The 20052-nt window shown below is 44.2% G+C and overlaps 2 protein-coding genes across 5 annotated transcripts in view; one reads left to right on the top strand and one right to left on the bottom strand.

Annotated features, from left to right (window-relative positions):
* The window catches only part of FAM177A1 (family with sequence similarity 177 member A1), a 52034-nt gene extending 42023 nt beyond the window's left edge, over nt 1-10011 (top strand). Inside the window, exons 4-5 of the mRNA XM_088470313.1 lie at nt 1801-1898; nt 9489-10011. Of these exons, the coding sequence (XP_088326439.1) occupies nt 1801-1898; nt 9489-9695 (305 nt within the window). The 3' untranslated portion in view covers nt 9696-10011. The remainder of the gene's footprint in view (nt 1-1800; nt 1899-9488) is intronic.
* A 4993-nt stretch (nt 10012-15004) lies between these two features.
* PPP2R3C (protein phosphatase 2 regulatory subunit B''gamma) overlaps nt 15005-20052 on the bottom strand; it is a 41230-nt gene continuing 36182 nt past the window's right edge. For all 4 annotated transcript variants that reach the window (XM_088470312.1, XM_088470310.1, XM_088470309.1 and 1 more), the window contains exon 15: nt 15005-15489. In XM_088470312.1, the coding sequence (XP_088326438.1) occupies nt 15301-15489 (189 nt within the window). In that variant the 3' untranslated portion in view covers nt 15005-15300. The remainder of the gene's footprint in view (nt 15490-20052) is intronic.

The following is a 20052-nucleotide window of genomic DNA, read 5'->3' as shown; positions in this document are numbered from 1 at the left end:
ACGCACTTACAAATCATTGTCCCGATGTGTCATGCCTGACGTCACAACTGGGCGGACATTTACATGTGACCGTCCAGTTGTGATGTCAGTCACCAGTGGTCTCTACAGCTAGTGTATGGGTGGTCGGCTGACCGCCCGTACACACTGCACAATGTGCCGATACATCTACAGATACATCAGCCATCGGTTGTGCTGCACAGCCGACGCAATATGTCTGTGAAGGATGTTGTTCGCAAACATATTGCTGGTACACACCCGCCGACGCCCCCCTACGATATATCAGGCGTTCAGTTGAACAGCTGATCTATCGGCCAATGTGTACCCAGCATTACTTTAATCAGAGTGCTCATAAACCCCAACTACCTCACCTATTTAAGCTATGTAGCAGTTTGGTTGCTGCTAGATGCCCTTCACCAAACGGATCCTGATGGCATCAGTTACTATCCACGTGGACATAAATTGAGAATAGTAACCATGCCCAAAGCGTGGCGAGCGTTACTCATTTCTACTATTGGTGGCCAGATGAGTTAGTTGAGCGCTGTCAGGGCATGGAACCGCACTTCCGCCGTCACTGATGTCACGTCCGTGTCTTTAAGATGAAGGGGAAATAGCATCAACTGTAGCAATTTAATTCCAAGATGATTCTGGCACGTGACCTTGTTAGAACTAGGAATGTGCAGGCTCGGATTAGTTCGGATTTTCCCGCCAAATTTGGATTTTTCCCACCAAAAATCAGGTCTCAGAAAGAGGCAAAACGTCATCTTTCATGGACTGTTGTCCAGGAATAATGATGTTTGTCCATGAAAGATGATGTTTTGCCTCTTTCCGAGACCAGATTTTTGGCGGAAAAAAAATAAATCAGAATTTGGCGGGAAAATTTGAACTAATCCGAGCCTGCACATTCCTAGTTAGAACACAGACATATACTTACTAAATTATGTTTAATATGATAAAATGGATATACAAAAACAAATATGCCACTCGAAGATATTATGCAAAATAGTTTCTTTCAAATAGAAAAGGAGAAATACGGACAGCAATACTTACGCAATTGCTTATCTGTGTATTGTGAAAATGCAGTAATGGTTTATAATCTCAGACTGGTCTCCAGGTAAAACTAACAAAGTACATCACATTATGTGCATGCTTCAGGTGCCCAAAACCTCCTTCCACAATGATGGCAATGTGAGAGGGTGCGGAGGGTGTAGGTGCGGTAATGGCACTTGCTGTACTCCTACAGCATTCTCCTTCCGCATCTTAATCCTTGTCACATTGCTTGGAGTCTCTCTGCCAGACATCACCTGCAACAAAACATAGCCACAACCCTCCTACTCTAACTACTCTACCATGGCCTAGTCATTATGCCACTTACCCTAGCCTAACTACTTAACACTCACATAAGGGCCCTATACCACACTAGCTGGCCCTAGTGTATACAACAGTTGGCTGGGTGTAGTAAATGTACAAACACACAACTATACAGTACAAGCAAGTTCATAGGCAGATGCACATACAGTGCTGGTTTATTTCATATCTTCATTTATACGTATAATTAATTGTCATTTTATAATTTTTTATTATTATTCTCTCCACTTATACGCTGTTACATTGTTTATATTATTGTTATTGGTTTTGGATTCTTATCTCCCAATTACATCTGCTTGGTCTAACTGCTCACAGCAACACCTGATTACTGTATACATTTTATATACATTTTTGCACAAAAACATTGATCGTTAAGTATCAGAGTAATTATATATTAACAAACTTTACTTAAATGTAATATCTTTGTCGTTTCAGTTTGTGACTTCTTGGGAGAGAAAATTGCATCGGTTTTGGGGGTCAGTACACCCAAGTACCAGTATGCTATTGATGAATATTACAGAGTGCAGAAAGAGGTATGTGTTCAAGAGATGTCCTGTATTCTTCTTCCTGCTCCATCATGTATATATTTATTCTGGGCATTAGATGTAGGACAGGACCCACAGATGAACAGCACAAAACAGGATATTTCTGTGTTTCTAAATACAATTATTTATAGACTGCGTTAGATTACCCTATTGTAGGTATATGTAAAGCTTGCTTTTATCTCCCAAGTGCCATGACCATTTCTAAACTTTGCTTAGATGGCATTCATGGGAATTCTATCTGTATCCTATATATCCCAGGACAATGTTCCATATAGACATAAAATAAATTCCCTGCTAACTATATTTTTAGTTTTGAAGCTCACAAATACTTCCTACAGATGATGTTGGTACTGGTTGTGCACAATGCATGCACTTTTAGGAGATCAATAACATTACAAATAATCTAGCAAACAATAATGGGGAGATAAAGTGCAAAAAGCTCAAACACTAGGTATATTACCAGTTTGGCTATATACATAGACTGCTAATTTGGGAAGAATGAAATTTTGCAAAATGAACAATTCCCCAGGGGGTAATGCTTCCTATTGCCCAAGAAGGACATGCAGAGACCGATCTCACCATTGGGAGTAGAGTTTACCACCCAGCCAAGTGACAATATGCCATGTGGTACAAGCGTATAAATGCACATATTGAACTGGCAAATAGATATATACATACATACATACAGTCGGGTGCATAAATATTGGGACATTGACAGAATTTTCATATTTTGGCCTCTATTCACCACCACAATGGCTTTGAAATGAAACAAACAAGATGTGCTTTAACTGCAGACTTTCAGATTTAATTTGAGGGTAATTACGGTACATCCAAATCAGGTGAACGGTGTAGGAATTACAACGGCTTCTATATGTGCCTCCCACTTTTTAAGGGCCAAAAGTAATGGGACTTTAAACTCCAAAGTAATGGGATCAACTCCAAAGCTATTTCATGGACAGGTGTGGGCTATTCCCTCGTTATTTCATTATCAATTAAGCAGGTAAAAGGTCTGGAGTTGATTCTAGGTGTGACATTTGCATTTGGAATCAGTTGCTGTCGACTCTCAATATGAGATGCAAAGAGCTGTCACTATCAGTGAAGCAAGCCATCATTAGGCTGAAAAATCAAAACAAACCCATCAGAGAGTTAGCAAAAACATTAGGTGTGGCCAAATCAAGTGTTTGGAACATTCTTAAAAAGAGAGAACGCACCGGAGAGCTCAGCAACACCAAAAGACCCGGAAGACCACGGAAAACAACTGTGGTGGATGACAGAAGAATTATTTCCCTGGTGAAGAAAAACCCCTTCACAACAGTTGGCCAAATCAAGAACACTCTCCAGGAGGTAGGTGTATATGTGTCAAAGTCAACAATCAAGAGAAGACTTCACAAGAGTGAATATATAGAGGGTTCACCACAAGATGTAAACCATTGGTGAGCCTCAAAAACAGGAAGACCAGATTAGAGTTTGCCAAACAACATCTAAAAAAGCCATTACAGTTCTGGAACAACATCCTATGGACAGATGAGATAAAGATCAACTTGTACCAGAATGATGGAAAGAGTATGGAGAAGGAAAAGAACTGCTCATGATCCAAAACATACCACCTCATCAGTGAAGCATGGTGGTGGTAGTGTCATGGCGTGGGCATGTATGGCTGCCAATGGAACTGGTTCCCTTGTATTTATTGATGATGTGACTGCTGACAAAAGCAACAGAATGAATTCTGAAGTGTTTCGGGTAATATTATATGCTCATATTCAGTCAAATGCTTCAGAACTCATTGGACGGCGCGATGGACAATGACCCGAAGCATACTGCAAAAGCAACCAAAGAGTTTTTTAAGGCTAAAAAGTGGAATGTTATGCAATGGCCAAGTCAATCCCCTGACCTGAATCCGATTGAGCATGCATTTCACTTGATGAAGACAAAACTGAAGGGAAAATGCCCCAAGAACAAGCAGGAACTGAAGACATTTGCAGTAGAGGCCTGGCAGAGCATCACCAGGGATGAAACCCAGCGTCTGGTGATGTCTATGCGTTCCAGACTTCAGGCTGTAATTGCCTGCAAAGGATTTGCAACAAAATATTAAAAAGTGAAAGTTAGATTTAGGATTGTTTAGTTTGTCCCATTACTTTTGACCCCTTAAAAAGTGGGAGGCACATATAGAAACCGTTGTAATTCCTACACCGTTCACCGGATTTGGATGTAATTACCCTCAAATTAAATCTGAAAGTCTGCAGTTAAAGCACATCTTGTTTGTTTCAATTCAAAGCCATTGTGGTGGTGAATAGAGGCTACAGTGTGAAAATTCTGTCAATGTCCCAATATTGATGCACCTGACTGTATATATGTGTGTGTGTGTGTGTGTGTGTGTGTGTGTGTGTGTGTGTGTGTGTGTGTGTGTGTGTGTGTGTGTGTGTGTGTGTGTGTGTGTGTGTGTGTGTGTGTGTAAAATATATATATATATTTATTAATATTATATTTCTTCTTCAGGGTCTATAGGACCCCACAGGGGAGACAATGTGGTGTAGGTGGTACTTGGAGGACCGGACACTAACAGCAAGGCTTTTTTTTTTTTTTTTTTTATATCCCTGGATGCTCCGGTCCTTCCACCTTTACCCCGCCCATAGCCTGAAGACAACTCTGTATCAGCCCAAGTTGTTTTTTTAATTAAAATTCTTTACTACAGAGCAAGCAGTGCTAGACAGTCCCCTGGACATCTGCACTGCTGCTCCATTACCCCTCCGTGGCGCCGTGACTCCAGCCATCGGCTAGGTACTTTCAGCATGGCTCTGGGGGGGACCTAGCTAGCAGGGCTCCTCGGACCCCAGACGGCAGCCGGGACTCCAGAGGACAGGTAAGGCGTGGACCCGCGTCTATGCGCAGTCTTGCCTCCGGTCTTAGGAGACGCTGATGTGGACACCGGCTCGTCCGGGACTCCACTAGACCACCAGAGCATAACCTATACTGCGCAGGGGACAGCTAAGACCAGGGACCCTGGTGGTTGATGTCAGCATAGGTGAGAAGGTCCTCTCCCTGCGGCCCCTAACCCAGCTCAAGGCGCCATTCCACTGCGTTCTTGCCACCCCTTAGCTGCTCCTCCCTCACCCCCCCCCCTCCTCAGAGACTTACGACAGCCATTTTCTGCAACAGTCTCTGGGAATGCTGAGACTGGTCTCCCTGTATACCTCTCCCAGAAGCCAGGTTATACAGCGCTATTTCCTACCAGCCACTGCGGTCTGTGTAGTTGAATTTAGCGGTCCCTGTGGTAGCTCCCCCTATAAGATGGCCACAGCAGGTACTCCCTGTAAACCCTTTGCCTCCCCCATGGGTAGACGTACTCTCTACCTCAGTGCAGAGTCTGGCAGTTACCTCTACAGCCTTTCAATAAATGTTGCAAAAGGAGAGACCGTTACCTAGTAAACCTACTAAGTGTGCTGTGTTATCTTCCCAGTCCACCCAGCTATCAGATTCTGAGTCATCATCTGGGAAGGCAGAAGACGCAGACCTCTCTCACTCTCCCTCGGGAGAGGAGGAGCCCCCCTCTAAATTGAAAATACCTGCACTTGTGAGAGCTGTAAAATCTATTCTTCAAATAGAAGAGATAGAAGCCACTCCTAAGGCAAAAGAGTCATTCTTTAAGCGACAGAAGGTCGTTTTGCCAGAGTTTCCTCACTCGGATCAGCTACCTGATCTTATGTGTGAAGCATGGAATATGCCAAATAAAAGGTTTCAGCTACCTAAACGCTTGATTTCTTTTTACCCTCTTCAAGCTACTGATTGCACTAAATGGGAAATTCCCCCTGCAGTGGATTCCCACGTGACACGCCTGGTTAAGAACGCTACTTTACCTATCCATACAGCAACCTCCTTAAAGGAGACTACAGATAGAAGGATTGAAGCTTGCCTGAAATTTACATATACTCTTACAGGAGTTATTACTCCTCCTGCCAGGGCTACCGCCTGGATGGCAAAAGCCATTGAGAGTTGGACAGAGGCCCTAGAAGATGCATTTCACTCTGATGCTTCGAGGGAACAGCTGTCCTACATCTCTCACATTAGATATGCAGCCTCCTATTTAGGAGAAGTGGCTTTGGATACTGGTCTCCTAGCTTCCAAGGCATCTTCTACTTCCGTGGTAGCCCGCCGTATCGTTTGGTTTCGCTCAAGGAAGGCAGACTCAGACTCTAAATAGGCTTTGGAGTCTCTGCCTTACTCTGGGGAGATTCTGTTTGGCCCAGAATTAGACAGGATTGTGACTACCTTGGCAGCTTCTAGGACAGCATTCTTGCCCTCTGCATCTACTACAGATCCCCAGGGGAAAGCTAAAGGTCAGTCCTTTCCACGGCAGTCTGCATCCACAAAGACATCCAAGTCTAAGACCAAACAGGCTTGGGCTACTAGACGCCCACCTACCAAATCTGAGGACAAGCCTTCAGCCAGACAGGCTGGGCCTCTCCAGGGTGGAAGGCCGACTTCTTCAGTTCGCCCAGTTCTGGCGTCAGACCACCACAGATACCTGCTGGGTACAAGAAGTGGTCTCCCATGGATACGCCCTCTCATTCCTGAGGCGGCCCCCCAAGTTCTTTTGCTCAGGACCTCCATCGGACCCAAGCAAAGCCCTGCTCCTCCAGAAGGCAATTCAGTCCTTGCTGCTCTTGGGGGTAATAAATCCGGTCTCCTCACCACAGCGGGGGGATGGGTTATTATTCTACCCGTTTCTTGGTTCAGAAGCCCAATGGCTCTCATCGACCTATCCTGAGGTCTCTGAACAAGTTTATCAGGGTGCCCAGGTTTCGTATGGAAACCCTACACTCTATTGTCCTGGCTATGGAGCCTGGGAACTTTATGGTGTCTCTGGACATTCAGGACGCTTACCTACATGTACCTATAGCGCCCTCTCATCAGCAGTATCTCCGGTTTGCTGTCCTACAGCAATACTACCGATTTCAATCATTGCCTTTTAGGCCTTCTACAGCTCCTCGGGTCTTTACCAAGATGATGGCAGTTATGGCAGCCTATGTTTGTCGTCAGACTGCTCCCGTACTTGGACAATCTCTTGCTCTTAGCAAGCTCCCCAGAGATTCTTCACCGCCATCTACAAATAACCATTGCCTTTCTACAAACGCACGGTTGGTTGATCAACTGGAAAAAGTCTTCCTTGACCCCTTCTCAAAAATTGGTACATTCAGAGAATCTTCCTGACAGCAGACAAAATGACTGCACTACAGTCGCCGAGTGTCAATTCACTCTGCAATGCAGACCTTGGGATCCATGGTGTCCACCTTCAACATGGTGGAGTTCGCTCAGTTCCCCTCCAGGCCCCTACAACACCTGATCCTTTCCAGGTGGAATGGGCTGCCCCATCTGCTGAGATCCCAGAGGATGGGCCTCTCTCCAGAGGTTCGTCTGTACCTATCCTGGTGGCTACAGACATTCCACTTAAACAAGGGTCGCCCCTTTTGTATCCCGGACTGGACACTCCTCACCACGAACGCAAACCTCTGCGGGTGGGGCGCAGTGACCGGCCAGCACGCCTTCCAAGGACGCTGGATTCCAGCTGATGTGATCTTGCCAATCAACGTCCTAGAACTCCAAGCCATCTACAAAGCCCTCACTCTGGCTCAGGATATTCTTCAGGGCAGGCCAGTAGAAGTACAGTCCGACAATGCCACGGCAGTGGCCTACCTCAATCACCAAGGAGGCACTCGAAGTCGGTCAGTGATGGCAGAAGTGTCCTGCATTCTCACATGGGCCGAACGCCATCTCCGCAGTGTTCATCCCGGGGTTTCTCAATTGGGGGATTTACTCAGCCGCCACAACATCTTGCTCCTGGTGGACAAATGGCGTCTACCGGACGTGGACCTCATGGCCTCACGACACAACCACAGGCTTCCAGTGTACAGGGCCAGGACAAGGGACCCCAACGTAGTCTTCGTGGACGCATTACCTGTGAGGTGGAACTCCGCATAGCCTCTCTGAAAGTGCACGTCTCTCCTCGGTCCATCTGGTTCCAGTGCCGGATGTTCACACCTTCCTTGCAGGATGTTCTCCGTATAGAACCTCCCTTTGTCCCTCCTGTGGCTCTGTGGGATTTGTCAGTGGTTCTCCACGCACTTCATGAACCCCAGGAATCAGTAGACATCAAATGGCTCACTGCGAAGGCTCTGTTTCTTCTGACTATAGCATCTGCCCGTAGGGTATCTGATTTATGGGCACTCTCCTGTCGCTCCCCATTTCTGATATTTCATCCGGACAGGGCTGTTCTTCGAACATTCCCTGGCTTCCTTCCCAAGGTGGTCTCTCATTTCCACCTTGATAAGGAAATCGTGGTTCCAGCCTTTCAATCACCAGACCTCTCGGCAGGTGAGGCCTCTTTGGATGTGGTCCGTGCTCTGAAGATCTACTTGGACCGTACTGGTTCCATCAGGAAATCGGACTCCTTCTTTGTCCTATATGGATTCCACAAAAAGGGATGGCCAGCTAACTTCACATGACTATCTCATAGGCTTACACGCAGACTGGTCTTCCTGTGTTGGCTACAGTATCTGCTCATTTTACTTGCTTTGTGGGTCCCTCGTGGCGCGTCTGCCGAACAACTATGCAAGGCGGCCACGTGGCCTTCTGTCCACACCTTTCTTAGGTTCTATGCCTTTGATACATTTGCCTCTCAGGATGCGTCCTTCGGATGCTGGGTTCTCCTCTCAGCTCAGGAGCGTCCCCGCCCTTGAACAACTGCTTTGGGACATCCAAATTGTCTCCCTGTGGAGCCCTATGGACCCTGAAGAAGAAAAGGAGAGTTATGGTAAAACTTACCCTTGTTAATGCTTTCTTCGAAGTCCACAGGGCACCTGCCCTGCCGCACCTGGTTTCTATGGGTTTGTTCTCCTGGTCACTTGTTTCCTTCTCTGTGTGAGAGTGTGATTCTTCAGTGTACCAGTCTTCCTTTTCTCCTATCCAGCTCCTGCTTTGTGCTTGTTCTTTATAAAGCTGAGCTGCCTTCAGGCTGTGGGCGTGGTATAGGGGGGAAGGACCGGACAGGGCCGAAAAAAAGCTTAGCTCTTGGTGCACTTAGAAGAAAAAGTTAACAAGGGTAAGTTTGACCATAACTCTTTTATTTATAATATATAATATATATATATATATATATATATATATATATATATTTTATATAAAATGCAAAGACCGGGAATCCAAGTCTTGAAAGGGTTATTTTCTACATGACACTCCCGGTTTCCAGAAATTGCAAGGCAAAAGGTGGAATGAATTGATTGCTATGGGTGGTGGAGTGGAGTGTGGGGAATACACATAAAATGCTAAGCACTGATTATGTAAAAAATGCATACCAAAATAAAGTGCAAAACCAACCAATAGATGGCTCCTTTGGAACAATGTCCTTCTTGTGTAGGGACTCCCTGTACCGTTTGTCTAGTATGCCGTGGAAGATCATGTGGCTGACACAGTAACAGCCAAGCACTTTTCCTGACAATGGTATTATATTGCTGCAGCACTCCATGAGAGTTCTGCTTAACATTAGAAACTGATGTACTTAGGAACTGTCTCTTTTCTCTGTAGGTGGAAGAGGAGGAGGAAGAGAATGAAATGTCAGAACAGGCAGAGAAGCAATACCAGGAGCAGTGTAGCCAGCAGCAGAATGAGAGCAATGCTCAGTCTCAGCAGCCACAAGCAACCAGCTCTTTTGTCAATATCAGTTTTGTACTGGAAGAAGAGCATTCTGTGAATTTGGCGCAGAAGCAGGAATTGTCTGCTGTTCCGACCTAGAATGAAGTTGAAAGACACTACAGACTATTTACTGGTAAATCCAATGGGAAAGCTACACCTGCCAAAATCAACATGGTGCCTTTCTAAATTACTTGAGTGAAAACACCGTACTCTGTAGTAACATAAAAATCCTAACACTTAATACCCTGGAAGGGAGTTGTCGCATTCATTGGGTTTTGGGATTTATCTTTTGACATATCTGCAGATAAGACTATGACCTTTTGGAGTAGGCCTTCCAAATCTGTAACTATTGTGTGCAAAATGATATTGTCTTCATCTCTATAATATCAACCTTAATACACATTGATGTCTGTGATGTCTTATGTCTGTGATTTTTATCCGAACGCCTCAATTTTTGGGTTATAGGTACAATATCACATACTGATGAAGAGGCTGTGTGTGTATTTTAACAAACTGCACGTCAGGTCATGTAACAATTTAGTATTTGTTTTAAAAAGTCATAGAAATGGTGTGTGTGTGTATATGTATGTATATATATATATATATATATATATATATATATATATATAATATTTACTCTCTCAGGCAAAACACTCAAGCTTTTTTTTCTTTTTAGAGTATCTTCCAATTAATGGTGATTTGCGAAACATTTTTAATTAGCTCATCTTGGGGTAGATATACTAAGCCATGGAAAGAGATAAAGTACCAACCGATCAGCTCTTACTGTCACTTTACAGGTTGTGAGGTCTATGAACTAAGCCTTGGAGAAAAAGTGCCAACCAATCAGTTTCTAACTCACTTTATAGTCTGAAAGATGACATGTAAGAGCTGACTGATTGGTACTGTATCTCTTTCCAAGGCTTAAAACATTGGTCCCTGTGTTTGAAAAAATGTTAAAAGCTGATTGGTTGGTACTTTATCTCTCTCCAAGGCTTAGTACATCTAATTCCCTTATCTGCAACAATGGTTTAATGTTTTTGACAGAGGTGCCGTAATGGCTACCCGACAAGTTATAGTATATTTAGGGCTTTAATTGTCGGATTGCAGCCCGTGGACGGCTTTCCTGGCGTTTCTAGCCAAAGCTGAATTCTGATTCCACAGTGAAGTTTGAAGCCTATTTATGGCATTTCAGTGCAGCAACTTCACCATAACTGTTACCATGCCTGTGCTGATCTATCACTTTCCAAAGCAAAACCATCCCTCTCTTGTAGATGCTTAATGAAAGCATATCCTGGTTCGTCACCTATTATACATCTCCGCCGGCATTGGTAATCATGAGAAATGTAGTTCAGCAACATCTGCTTCGTCAGCTTTGCCATGTCTGGTGCAGTACATTAAATTATTACCTAAAATTTTTTTCCATCACTTTTGATATTTACCTTGAATAGGTTAGTAATATTTTCAACATTTTATGTCTATCGGCTGTCAACAGTTCAGTAGGGAGTTTGTGCATGAATATGATGCCGGGGAAGCAGCCGGCTCCTCTAAAGCTTTTTATATGTGTGTATTTATTGCCTCACTAATAAAATGGATGTTCTCACATTCCAAAACATCATGTGTGTTTTCTCTTCTATCACTGCACTGCTCTGCTCAGAACGGTTGTATTTAATATTATAGGTAACTATACTATACAGCCATGGCAAAAAGTTTTGAGAATGACACAAGTATTGGTTTTCACAAAGTCTGCTGCTTCAGTTTTTTTTATGGCAATTTGCATATACTCTAGAATCTCATGAAGAGTGATCAGTTGAATTGCAATGTCCCTCCTTGCCATGACAATGAACTTAATCCCAAAAACAACATTTCCACTGCATTTCAGCCTTGCCACAAAAGGACCAGCTGACATCTCAGTGATCTCATTAACACAGGTGAGTGTTGACGAGGACAAGGCTGGAGATCACTTGGTCATGGTGATTGAGTTAGAATAACAGACTGGAAGCTTTAAAAGGAGGGTGGAGCTTGAAATCATTCTCTCTCTGTTAACCATGGTTACCTGCAAGGAAACATGTGCAGTCATCTTTGCTTTGAACAAAAAGGGCTTCACAGGCAAGGATATTGCTGCTAGTAAGATTGCACCTAAATCAACCATTTATCGGATCATCAAGAACTTCAAGGAAAGAGGTTCAATAGTTGTGAAGAAGGCTTCAGGGTGCCCATGAACGTCCAGGAAGCGCCAGGACAGTGTCCTAAAGTTGATTCAGCTGTAGGATCGGGGCACCACCAGTGCGGAGCTTGCTCAGGAATGGCAGTAGGCAGGTGTGAGTGCATCTTCACACACAGTGAGGCAAAGACTTTTGGAGGATGGCAGCAAAGAAGCCACTTCTCTCCAGAAAAAATATCAGGGACAGACTGGTATTCTGCAAAAGGTACAGGGATTGGACTGCTGAGGAATGGGGTAAAGTTATTTTCTCTGAGGAATCCCCTTTCAGATTGTTTGGGACATCTGGAAAAACGTTTGTCCGGAGAAGTAAAAATGAGGGCTACCATCAGTCCTGTGTCATGCCAACAGTAAAGCATCCTGAGACTATTCATGTGTGGGGTTGCTTCTCAGCCAAGGGACTGGGCTCACTCACAATTTTGCCTAAGAACACAGCCATGAATAAAGAATGGTACCAAAACATTCTCCAAGAGCAACTTCTCCCAACCATCCAAGAACAGTTTGGTAACGAACAATGCCTTTTCCAGCATTATAGTTATCACTTTTGCCTTATGGCAAGGTGCTCAAAGTGGCTCGGGGAACAAAACATCGAAATATTGGGTCCATGGCCAGGAAACTCCCCAGACCTTAATCCCATTGAGAACTTGTGGTCAATCCTCAAGAGGCAGGTGGACAAACAAAACCCCACAAATTCTGACAAACTCCAAGCATTGATTAGGCAAGAATGGGCGGCCATCAGTCAGTATGTGGCCCAGAAGTTGATTGACAGCATGTCAGCGCAAATTGCACAGGTCTTGAAAAAGAAGGGTCAACACTGCAAATATTGGCTCTTTGCATAAACTTAATGTAATTGTCAATAAAAGCCTTTGAAATGCTTGTAATTTTACTTCTGTATACCATAGTAACATCTGACAAAAAGTCTAAAAACACAAGCAGCAAACTTTGTGAAAACCAATGCTTGTCATTCTCAAAACTTTTGGCCATGGCTGTATACAGGTAATGTATCAGATTCCCAGCCTGTATAAACAGGGGATTGGATTTAAGAAAGCAGAGCTGCCAGGTCTGGGTTGCATCTAAAGAATTGGATTGGGGCACCTCTTCTAATACTGGCCTTAAGTTCCAGATCTGTGCCCGACCATCTTGTCACCCCGCCAAAACTATGTTAAAGCATTTTCACTGATCCTAGCTCTCTTTGCTTGAGTGTCCTGTTCAATGCTTATGGTCTCAAACCTAAAATTTAAACTGCACAATCACCACAATTTTTGTCTGTCCACTTGTGGTCTCACCCTCAGGATTTGGGAATGCGGATGTCTGGCATCAATGTGCAGTCACAATATACTGCCCCTTCCAACAAAAGAAAAATCTTAAATGTATACTTTGTCCTGATACTTGCTTCACACAATTCTAACTACATATATTTGGCATATCCATATATTCAGGTAACATTTCTGGGTAAGTTCCTGGAGTTGCACCAATTTCCATAAGTAATTTGACAAAGAATAATGGAAAAGCCTATTCCAGGGGTTCTCAGCTCCAGTCCTCAAATACCACTAAAGAGGTTATGTTTTGTGGATTTCTGTAATGATGTACAGGTGAGTTAATCTATTTTGCTGGGTCAGTAATTATTCCACAGACAGAAATCCTTAAAACGTGATTTGTTGTGGATATGGCCCATCAAGCCCACAGAATGTTTTTAATATGCAACCATAAGAAAACTCTACAGGCCTAGTGCATGTTGGATATAATTTACTGTAAAAAAAAAAAAAGCCTGTAAAAAGTATATTTCCGGCCATATACTGTGTCGCATTCATGGAAACTTCTGTGCACTTGTAGCATTTGCAACACGTTCATAGGAGACACGCAACTGGCTAAAAAGCACATGAAAAGTTTTTCAACATTTGTTATGATGGGGGAAAAACAGCCACTATTCTTTTTGATATGGTACAGCATAAATTATAATCCATGTTGCAGATTAATGAAAATTTTTAAATATTCACAAAATCCCTATACTACATGTATAGTCAATAAAGAAAGCCCCTATCCTCTTCAGAGGGGAATTTGCAATCATCAGAAGCAGCTAGCTAGTGCTGGAAACCAATATCAGGCTTAATATGCATCAGCCCACAGGTACCTGCATTAAAGGGCCCATCCATCAGAGATGGATTGCCGCGATGCTGCAACCCGGCATCACAGAATTCCAACATGTCGGATTTTCTCGATTTGACAATCGCGATCAAAAAAAGATCGATCATCAAATCGGGGATATTTAACATGGAAAATTTCAGCGATCCTGCTACGGATCGCTGACCATCGATGGTGGCCGGCGTTTCCACCCTGCAGATCGGCATTTTCGATCGCGTCGCAGGATCACGGAAACCCCTCTCTGATGTATGGGCACCATTTAGATATGAGTGTTTAGCAGCTATATCGGCTTCTCTCTGCGGGTCTGCATCCATTATGGCATAAACGAAACCCTTATTTTCCACAGCCACTCCAAGGTGCAAATATACAAAAGTGTACATAATCTGCATATGCCAAACACATGCAGCTTCTTTTGTAGGCATGCATAGGACAAATGTAAGGTTTTTTATACAATGCAGATGGTATTGTATGCATCTTGAAAAATAAAAAAATCAATTGATTACTTAAAGTGCATACACACGAAACGATTTAACTATAACGATGTCATCGTTCAAAAAATCATTCAGTTTCTGAGTTATAACTAACCATTATCGTTAATGCGCGTTCCCGTTTGTAGTTCATTCTGACTGACCAACTGAACGATTTTCATTAAGGGAAGTTACAAAAATCGTTCATTACACTTTAAAAAATCTGACAGATAAATCGGACATAAAATCGTTGGTAACAAAATCGGTGTGTGTATGCAGCTATAGACTAAAAAAACAAAATTGATCGGTGCCTTTCACTATGTTGTTTAAACCATAGACACTGAACGGGTGTACAGAATGTGACTAACTATATTATCATTCGATATGTATTTGCTGTGCAAGCCGAGTGTAAAGACTCTCATATTCCAGGTCAGTACAACTGTTAGGAAGAACAAAGAAATTGCAACACACAAAATGCAAGCTCGATCATATTTTTACAACAACAGTCACTATATATGGAAAGTCATTACCATACAGGCCCTTTCTTATGTGAAAGATAACACACCTTATCTGTTTAACATAAGGATTTTATTAACAGTACAGGGGATACAATGTACAGTAGACAAGTTGCTGTTTATACTTCCTTACAAAAAGTGTCAAGTCTCAATTATATATTACAAAAAGTACAAAATAGTATAAATAAATAAAAGCATATTCACTGCAAATATCCTCATGTTTCTGCCCCAAAGTCACAATCTTTAGTAAAGTTTACATTGAAAACTTTCTTTCAAGAATACAACTCTCCAAATGTTTTAGGTTTAATTTGCAGAGTTTAATGTTGAAGTCTGAACTGATTGTTATTGGTCTTCTCTGATTTCTATGTATCATCAATGTCAGCAGGGCTTTCTCCATCGGTGGCTACTAGCACTTCCCGATTTTCATAGGTCCAGAAACCATTCAGATCAATAAGAATACTGCACACTGTATCCCCTTGGCTGCTCTGGATAAGATCCTGGAGTGTAATACGCAGAGGGTCTTTTGGTTTAACCATGTCATAGATTTCATCCTAGGAATGAAACAAAATAGCAACACAGCAGGCCCATGTAGTTAAGATGTAAGTTCATTGGCCAGTTTTCTCAAGTATGATCATTTGCGCTTACTGTAAGGTTCACTTCCAGATAAAAGTAGGTTTAAAAAAAAACAAAAAAATCTTACATTCAAATAATAATATTGAAAAAAATACAATTTCTCCTTCATCCACTAGGGGACACTGGAGCTCAAGACAGTGGGGTATAGACGGTGGTAGAGTAGAGCCTGGCACTTTAAATAATTAAGAAGTGTGACTGGCTCCTCCCCCTCTATGCCCCATCAGCCCCAGTTTAGAAATTGTGCCCGAGAGAGTCGGTAGCACTGTGGGCTGTCTCCAGCCCTTTAGTATTTTGTTTATTTTAAATTTATATTTACACGTGAGGACAGGCAGACTGCTTACTGTGGCAGTCTGCCTGCTACGTGGGAGCCGCCGGGAGGGCACCACACGGCTACTGCAGCCTGTGTCCGGTGACCCTGAGGGGGGACCTTAAACAGAGTCATCGGACTCCATGAGGACCCGCCACAACTGAAACCGGTTCGTGTCCGGGTTTCCTCATTTGCCCCCCAGCCCAGCAACCCGGCCGCAGCAGTTCGTAAGTATATCCCACCACTCCTGACTAGCTGGAGTGGTGGGTCAAAACGCTGGGCTCAGGGACAGCGCGTGCTGCGCGGCTGTTATACAGCCTCCTTCCCCCTGCCAGTAAACCTGGCAGTGTCGGAGCTGCTGATGAGACCGGCTGCTGCACTCTGCAGTCAGCGTCCGGGTCTCGGGCTTATCCCTAGCCACTGTTCCCCCTCCTATTTCATGAGGGGATGGATACCGCGTGGGCCCCTCTACAGTGTGTGTTATACAGAGGGCAGCGTTGGTGATAGCGCGATGCTGCCGTGGCTGTCACTGAGAAAGCCTGCTCCTCCCTCCTCTATGCAGGGAGGGAGAATGCCACGTCCCGCTACTACCATAAGCCCCGCTATTTTATAAGTACATAACGGGGTTGGGCACAAGAAGCCGCTCAGCGCGGCTGCTCGTTGCCGCGCTGGTGCTTGTATGAGCGAAGCACCAGCGCCGGCTTATGCTTAGAGCCGCATGAGAGCGCGGCTGTTATTCACAGCGCTGTCGGCTGTGGGTTGCTGCGCCGGTGCTTGTATGAAGGAAGCACCGGCGTTCGCTCTTACAATCCCACTCCCCCACCCAGGCGTCCTCCCTGGCAGTTTCCCCGTCCTATTTAATGAGGGATGGAAATGCAATCTCCCCTCCCCGCCCTACTGCACAGCAGTGGCGCGTCGGGGGTCATGTCAGGCAGCACCTACATCGCGCTAGGAGAGTCCCTGTCCCCTGTAAGCATGGGGGGGGTGTGATTTTCAAAGTGTGCCCCCCCCAGGAGGTTTACCGCCACTAATGTGGCGATGGGGGCGGAGCTTAACGGCAGGCCCAGGCAATTTTCCCTCGGTGGCCTCCTGCTGTCTTTGCACTAAGCTTGGGGGCTTTTTCCAGCATAACCCCTCACGGAATCGGACGGGGTTCCTCACCATAGCGCCCAGTCCGCAGGCGTGCGGGTGCGCGCTCAGGCACATTAGCCGGAATTTCCCAGCTGTGTAGTCGGGAAGGATGTCAGCTGTAGCGGATCCTCCTTAGTCCCCAGCGGACCTGTTGTGCCCTGCTTGTGAGCGCTGAGCTTTCGTTAGGCGGGGCAAGTTAGCATTATGTGTGTCTGGTGTTCTGTCTCCTACATTAAGTAATACAGTACACAGCTAGCGCAAGGTTGACAGATAATGCACACCCACTATTGGAGTCAGCGAGCAGTGTAGGGCTCGCTGACTTCCCTCTAGCTGATAACTACTTCCTAAATGGAATGAGAGAGATCCCTTCTGTTTCTGTATGATGACGTCATCAGCCAGTGTCCAACGTCATTCCCTACCATCGAAATGGGCAATATAATCTTGTGGCGAGCCACCGTGCCTGCAGCGTGGCGTGCGGAGCGAGCCCGCAAGGGGCCGTCTTTATTTCCTGGAAAGTGTGGGCAGAAACCTCCACTTCCGCCCTCACTCACGTCACTTCCAGGTACGGCAACGGAAGGAGTTTTATACTCTTCCATAACTTAATGCCTCCAGCGTTGGAAGGATGTTAGCTGGGTTAGGGTTACATCTCTTCCATAGCATATTAGTGACCTGCTATACAGAGCTGGTCGCTCTGGCCTGCACTGGTTTTGTTTTTAGTGCAGTTGTGCCAATAATCCATATCTCAAAATAAATATCCAGATACGGAGTTAACTTCCGATAATTTCAATTTACCTTGGGAGTACGCATATCTATGTGTAGGTAATTATATCTTATGTGCTCGCTTTGGCAGCACATACAATAATTGTGACGGTACTCCCGGATCTACCCTACTTGGCAATGAGAGCTCCCCAAATGTGCTGGCCATCCCTGTTGCCCAGAATTAAATGCTGGGACACCCTCTAGCGTTGTGCTAACTGACTTCTCCTATAACCAGAGTGGGTTGGGGTCTTGCGCTGCAGCGTTACCCACTGCACAGTTTTCTAGTTTAATATGAGGGCTCTGTCAGTAAACAGGTAGCCTACGGACTCACCATGAACAAGCCCATTTTCTTATCTCGGAAGAACAGAGTGTTGTGCAGTGCGCCCCACTTTCACATTTATTTCACTGAAGCACAGCTCCCTAAGCTGATATTTTCTGAAGGGGCTTGGGGTGTTTTTTCCAAGGAGAGTACTCGTAACAGTCCACCATTTTCTACTACTAAGCTATATACATAGCTCACTTTAAGGGATAGTACAAATTAGTGTGTGGATTAGGTTACACACTTCTGCATTACATATGTGTGTATGTCGGGGTCAGACCTGGTTAATCCTCGGAGAGGAAGCCACCTGGTATTCTAGGAGCTGTAGGCTATGCATAAGATCATATATATATATCTTGTGTACAAGCTTCGGCAGCATGTAAAATAATTTGTAAGCTGGGTTTTATGTCCAGAGTACAATAGATTAGGTGGCTCTATGGAATAGTCATATTCTGCAGCTTACATTGTGACAGACACAATTCCCCAACACCACTACAAGTACCACATACATGTGGTGGTCTTGTATGTCCACACATGTATATAAAGTTATACATAGGTGCTCCTGGGGCACTCATGTCTAGGTCCAGCTCAGGCTGTTCATGACTCTTAGGTCTGGGCTATCGCCTAGCATCCTTGGACAAAAGTGTAGTTCTGTCCCCATCCGTTAATACTTGGCACATAAGCCGCTGTATCTAGCACTCTGCAATATTGCAGCGCCTCTCTGCAAGGGGCCTATTATTATTTAAAACTGCAGTAAGTATCTCTAGTGGCGCACTTGGTCTGCGCCTGGTACTTATAAGACATGCTGACTCTTCTCAGAGATTGACTTCTCATGCAACTATGTATATGTCTGTATGTAAGGCTGTGTATCCCACTCTTCATATGCAAATTTATAATATTTGTGAAAACCTGCTTACAGCCCTAATTGGGGTTATGAATAAAAGTATATCCTTTCCTTCTTTAATTGGGATAACTAACATTCTATATTTGTGTATCTTCTCAGTGTATATACAGGTACTCCATAATATTGACTTGTCGCAGTCTAAATATCCACCAAGAGGTTCCTACTCAGCAATATAAGTATTGTATTTTATATTGGTATGTGACCACTTTCAATGTCAAGGGTCACTTGTGGGGATCCATGGAAATTCTATGTATACATGCAGAGGGTCTTAGTTAATATCTTACGCTATCTGGTGATTCTGCCTCTTTGGCTATATGCACTTCCCCATTATAAGTGTTAATGTAATGATACTTACACTAGCAGGGTGTTTGGGATATATGTGCATTTTCTATATGAATACACATCTCTAATGGAACACTCTCAGATAAAGTCATTGAATGTAGTCCTGTTGTATGACCTACATGTCTCCACTAACAATTCTGCTAGTTTCTACAGTATTTTCTACAACAATATCTCCAGACTGAAGTCCAAGCTATAGAGCATTGGGTCTTTGACCACCGATGTTACTCTTTATACCGGATGGGTTGTTGTGAAATGGAAAAGGTCAGTGACATTCTACGTAGCATCCAGAGGGTTTCTGGTCACTCACAGGTGAGCAGGCTCACCCCCTGATCCTCCGGAAGAGGCTCCTGATACTGCAACCTGACATTACACATCAGTTATCCTCCCTTCTGCACCCTAGCTGCTGTCCTGGCAGACATTTGCCCCTTTATGGTACATGTTCACGTTAGTTGGCTCTACACCTTAGAGCCTTCTTGGTGTGTGGGTCCATCCAGCATAGAGATTAGTGATATGCTATTTTCTGGGTTGCGGTGCATGTTCAGGCTAGTGCACAGGTTTACATTACGTACGTCAGTCACAGGTCCTGTTCCTATAACAGAAATATTATACACAAGAGGCCTTGTTTGGTTTTTTTCTGTTAAGTATCTGTTGATACTTTTATTACACTGACAGGTACTTTCATGTTGACATAGGGCTCTAACCTCACTATATAGGATGCT

The sequence above is a fragment of the Taudactylus pleione genome, unplaced genomic scaffold (assembly GCF_031769625.1).
Source record: "Taudactylus pleione unplaced genomic scaffold, aTauple2 ptg000096l, whole genome shotgun sequence".
NCBI classification, from domain to species: domain Eukaryota; kingdom Metazoa; phylum Chordata; class Amphibia; order Anura; family Myobatrachidae; genus Taudactylus; species Taudactylus pleione.
The sequence above is the reverse complement of the archived record's forward strand: the minus strand, read 5'-3'. Positions and strand labels throughout refer to the sequence as shown.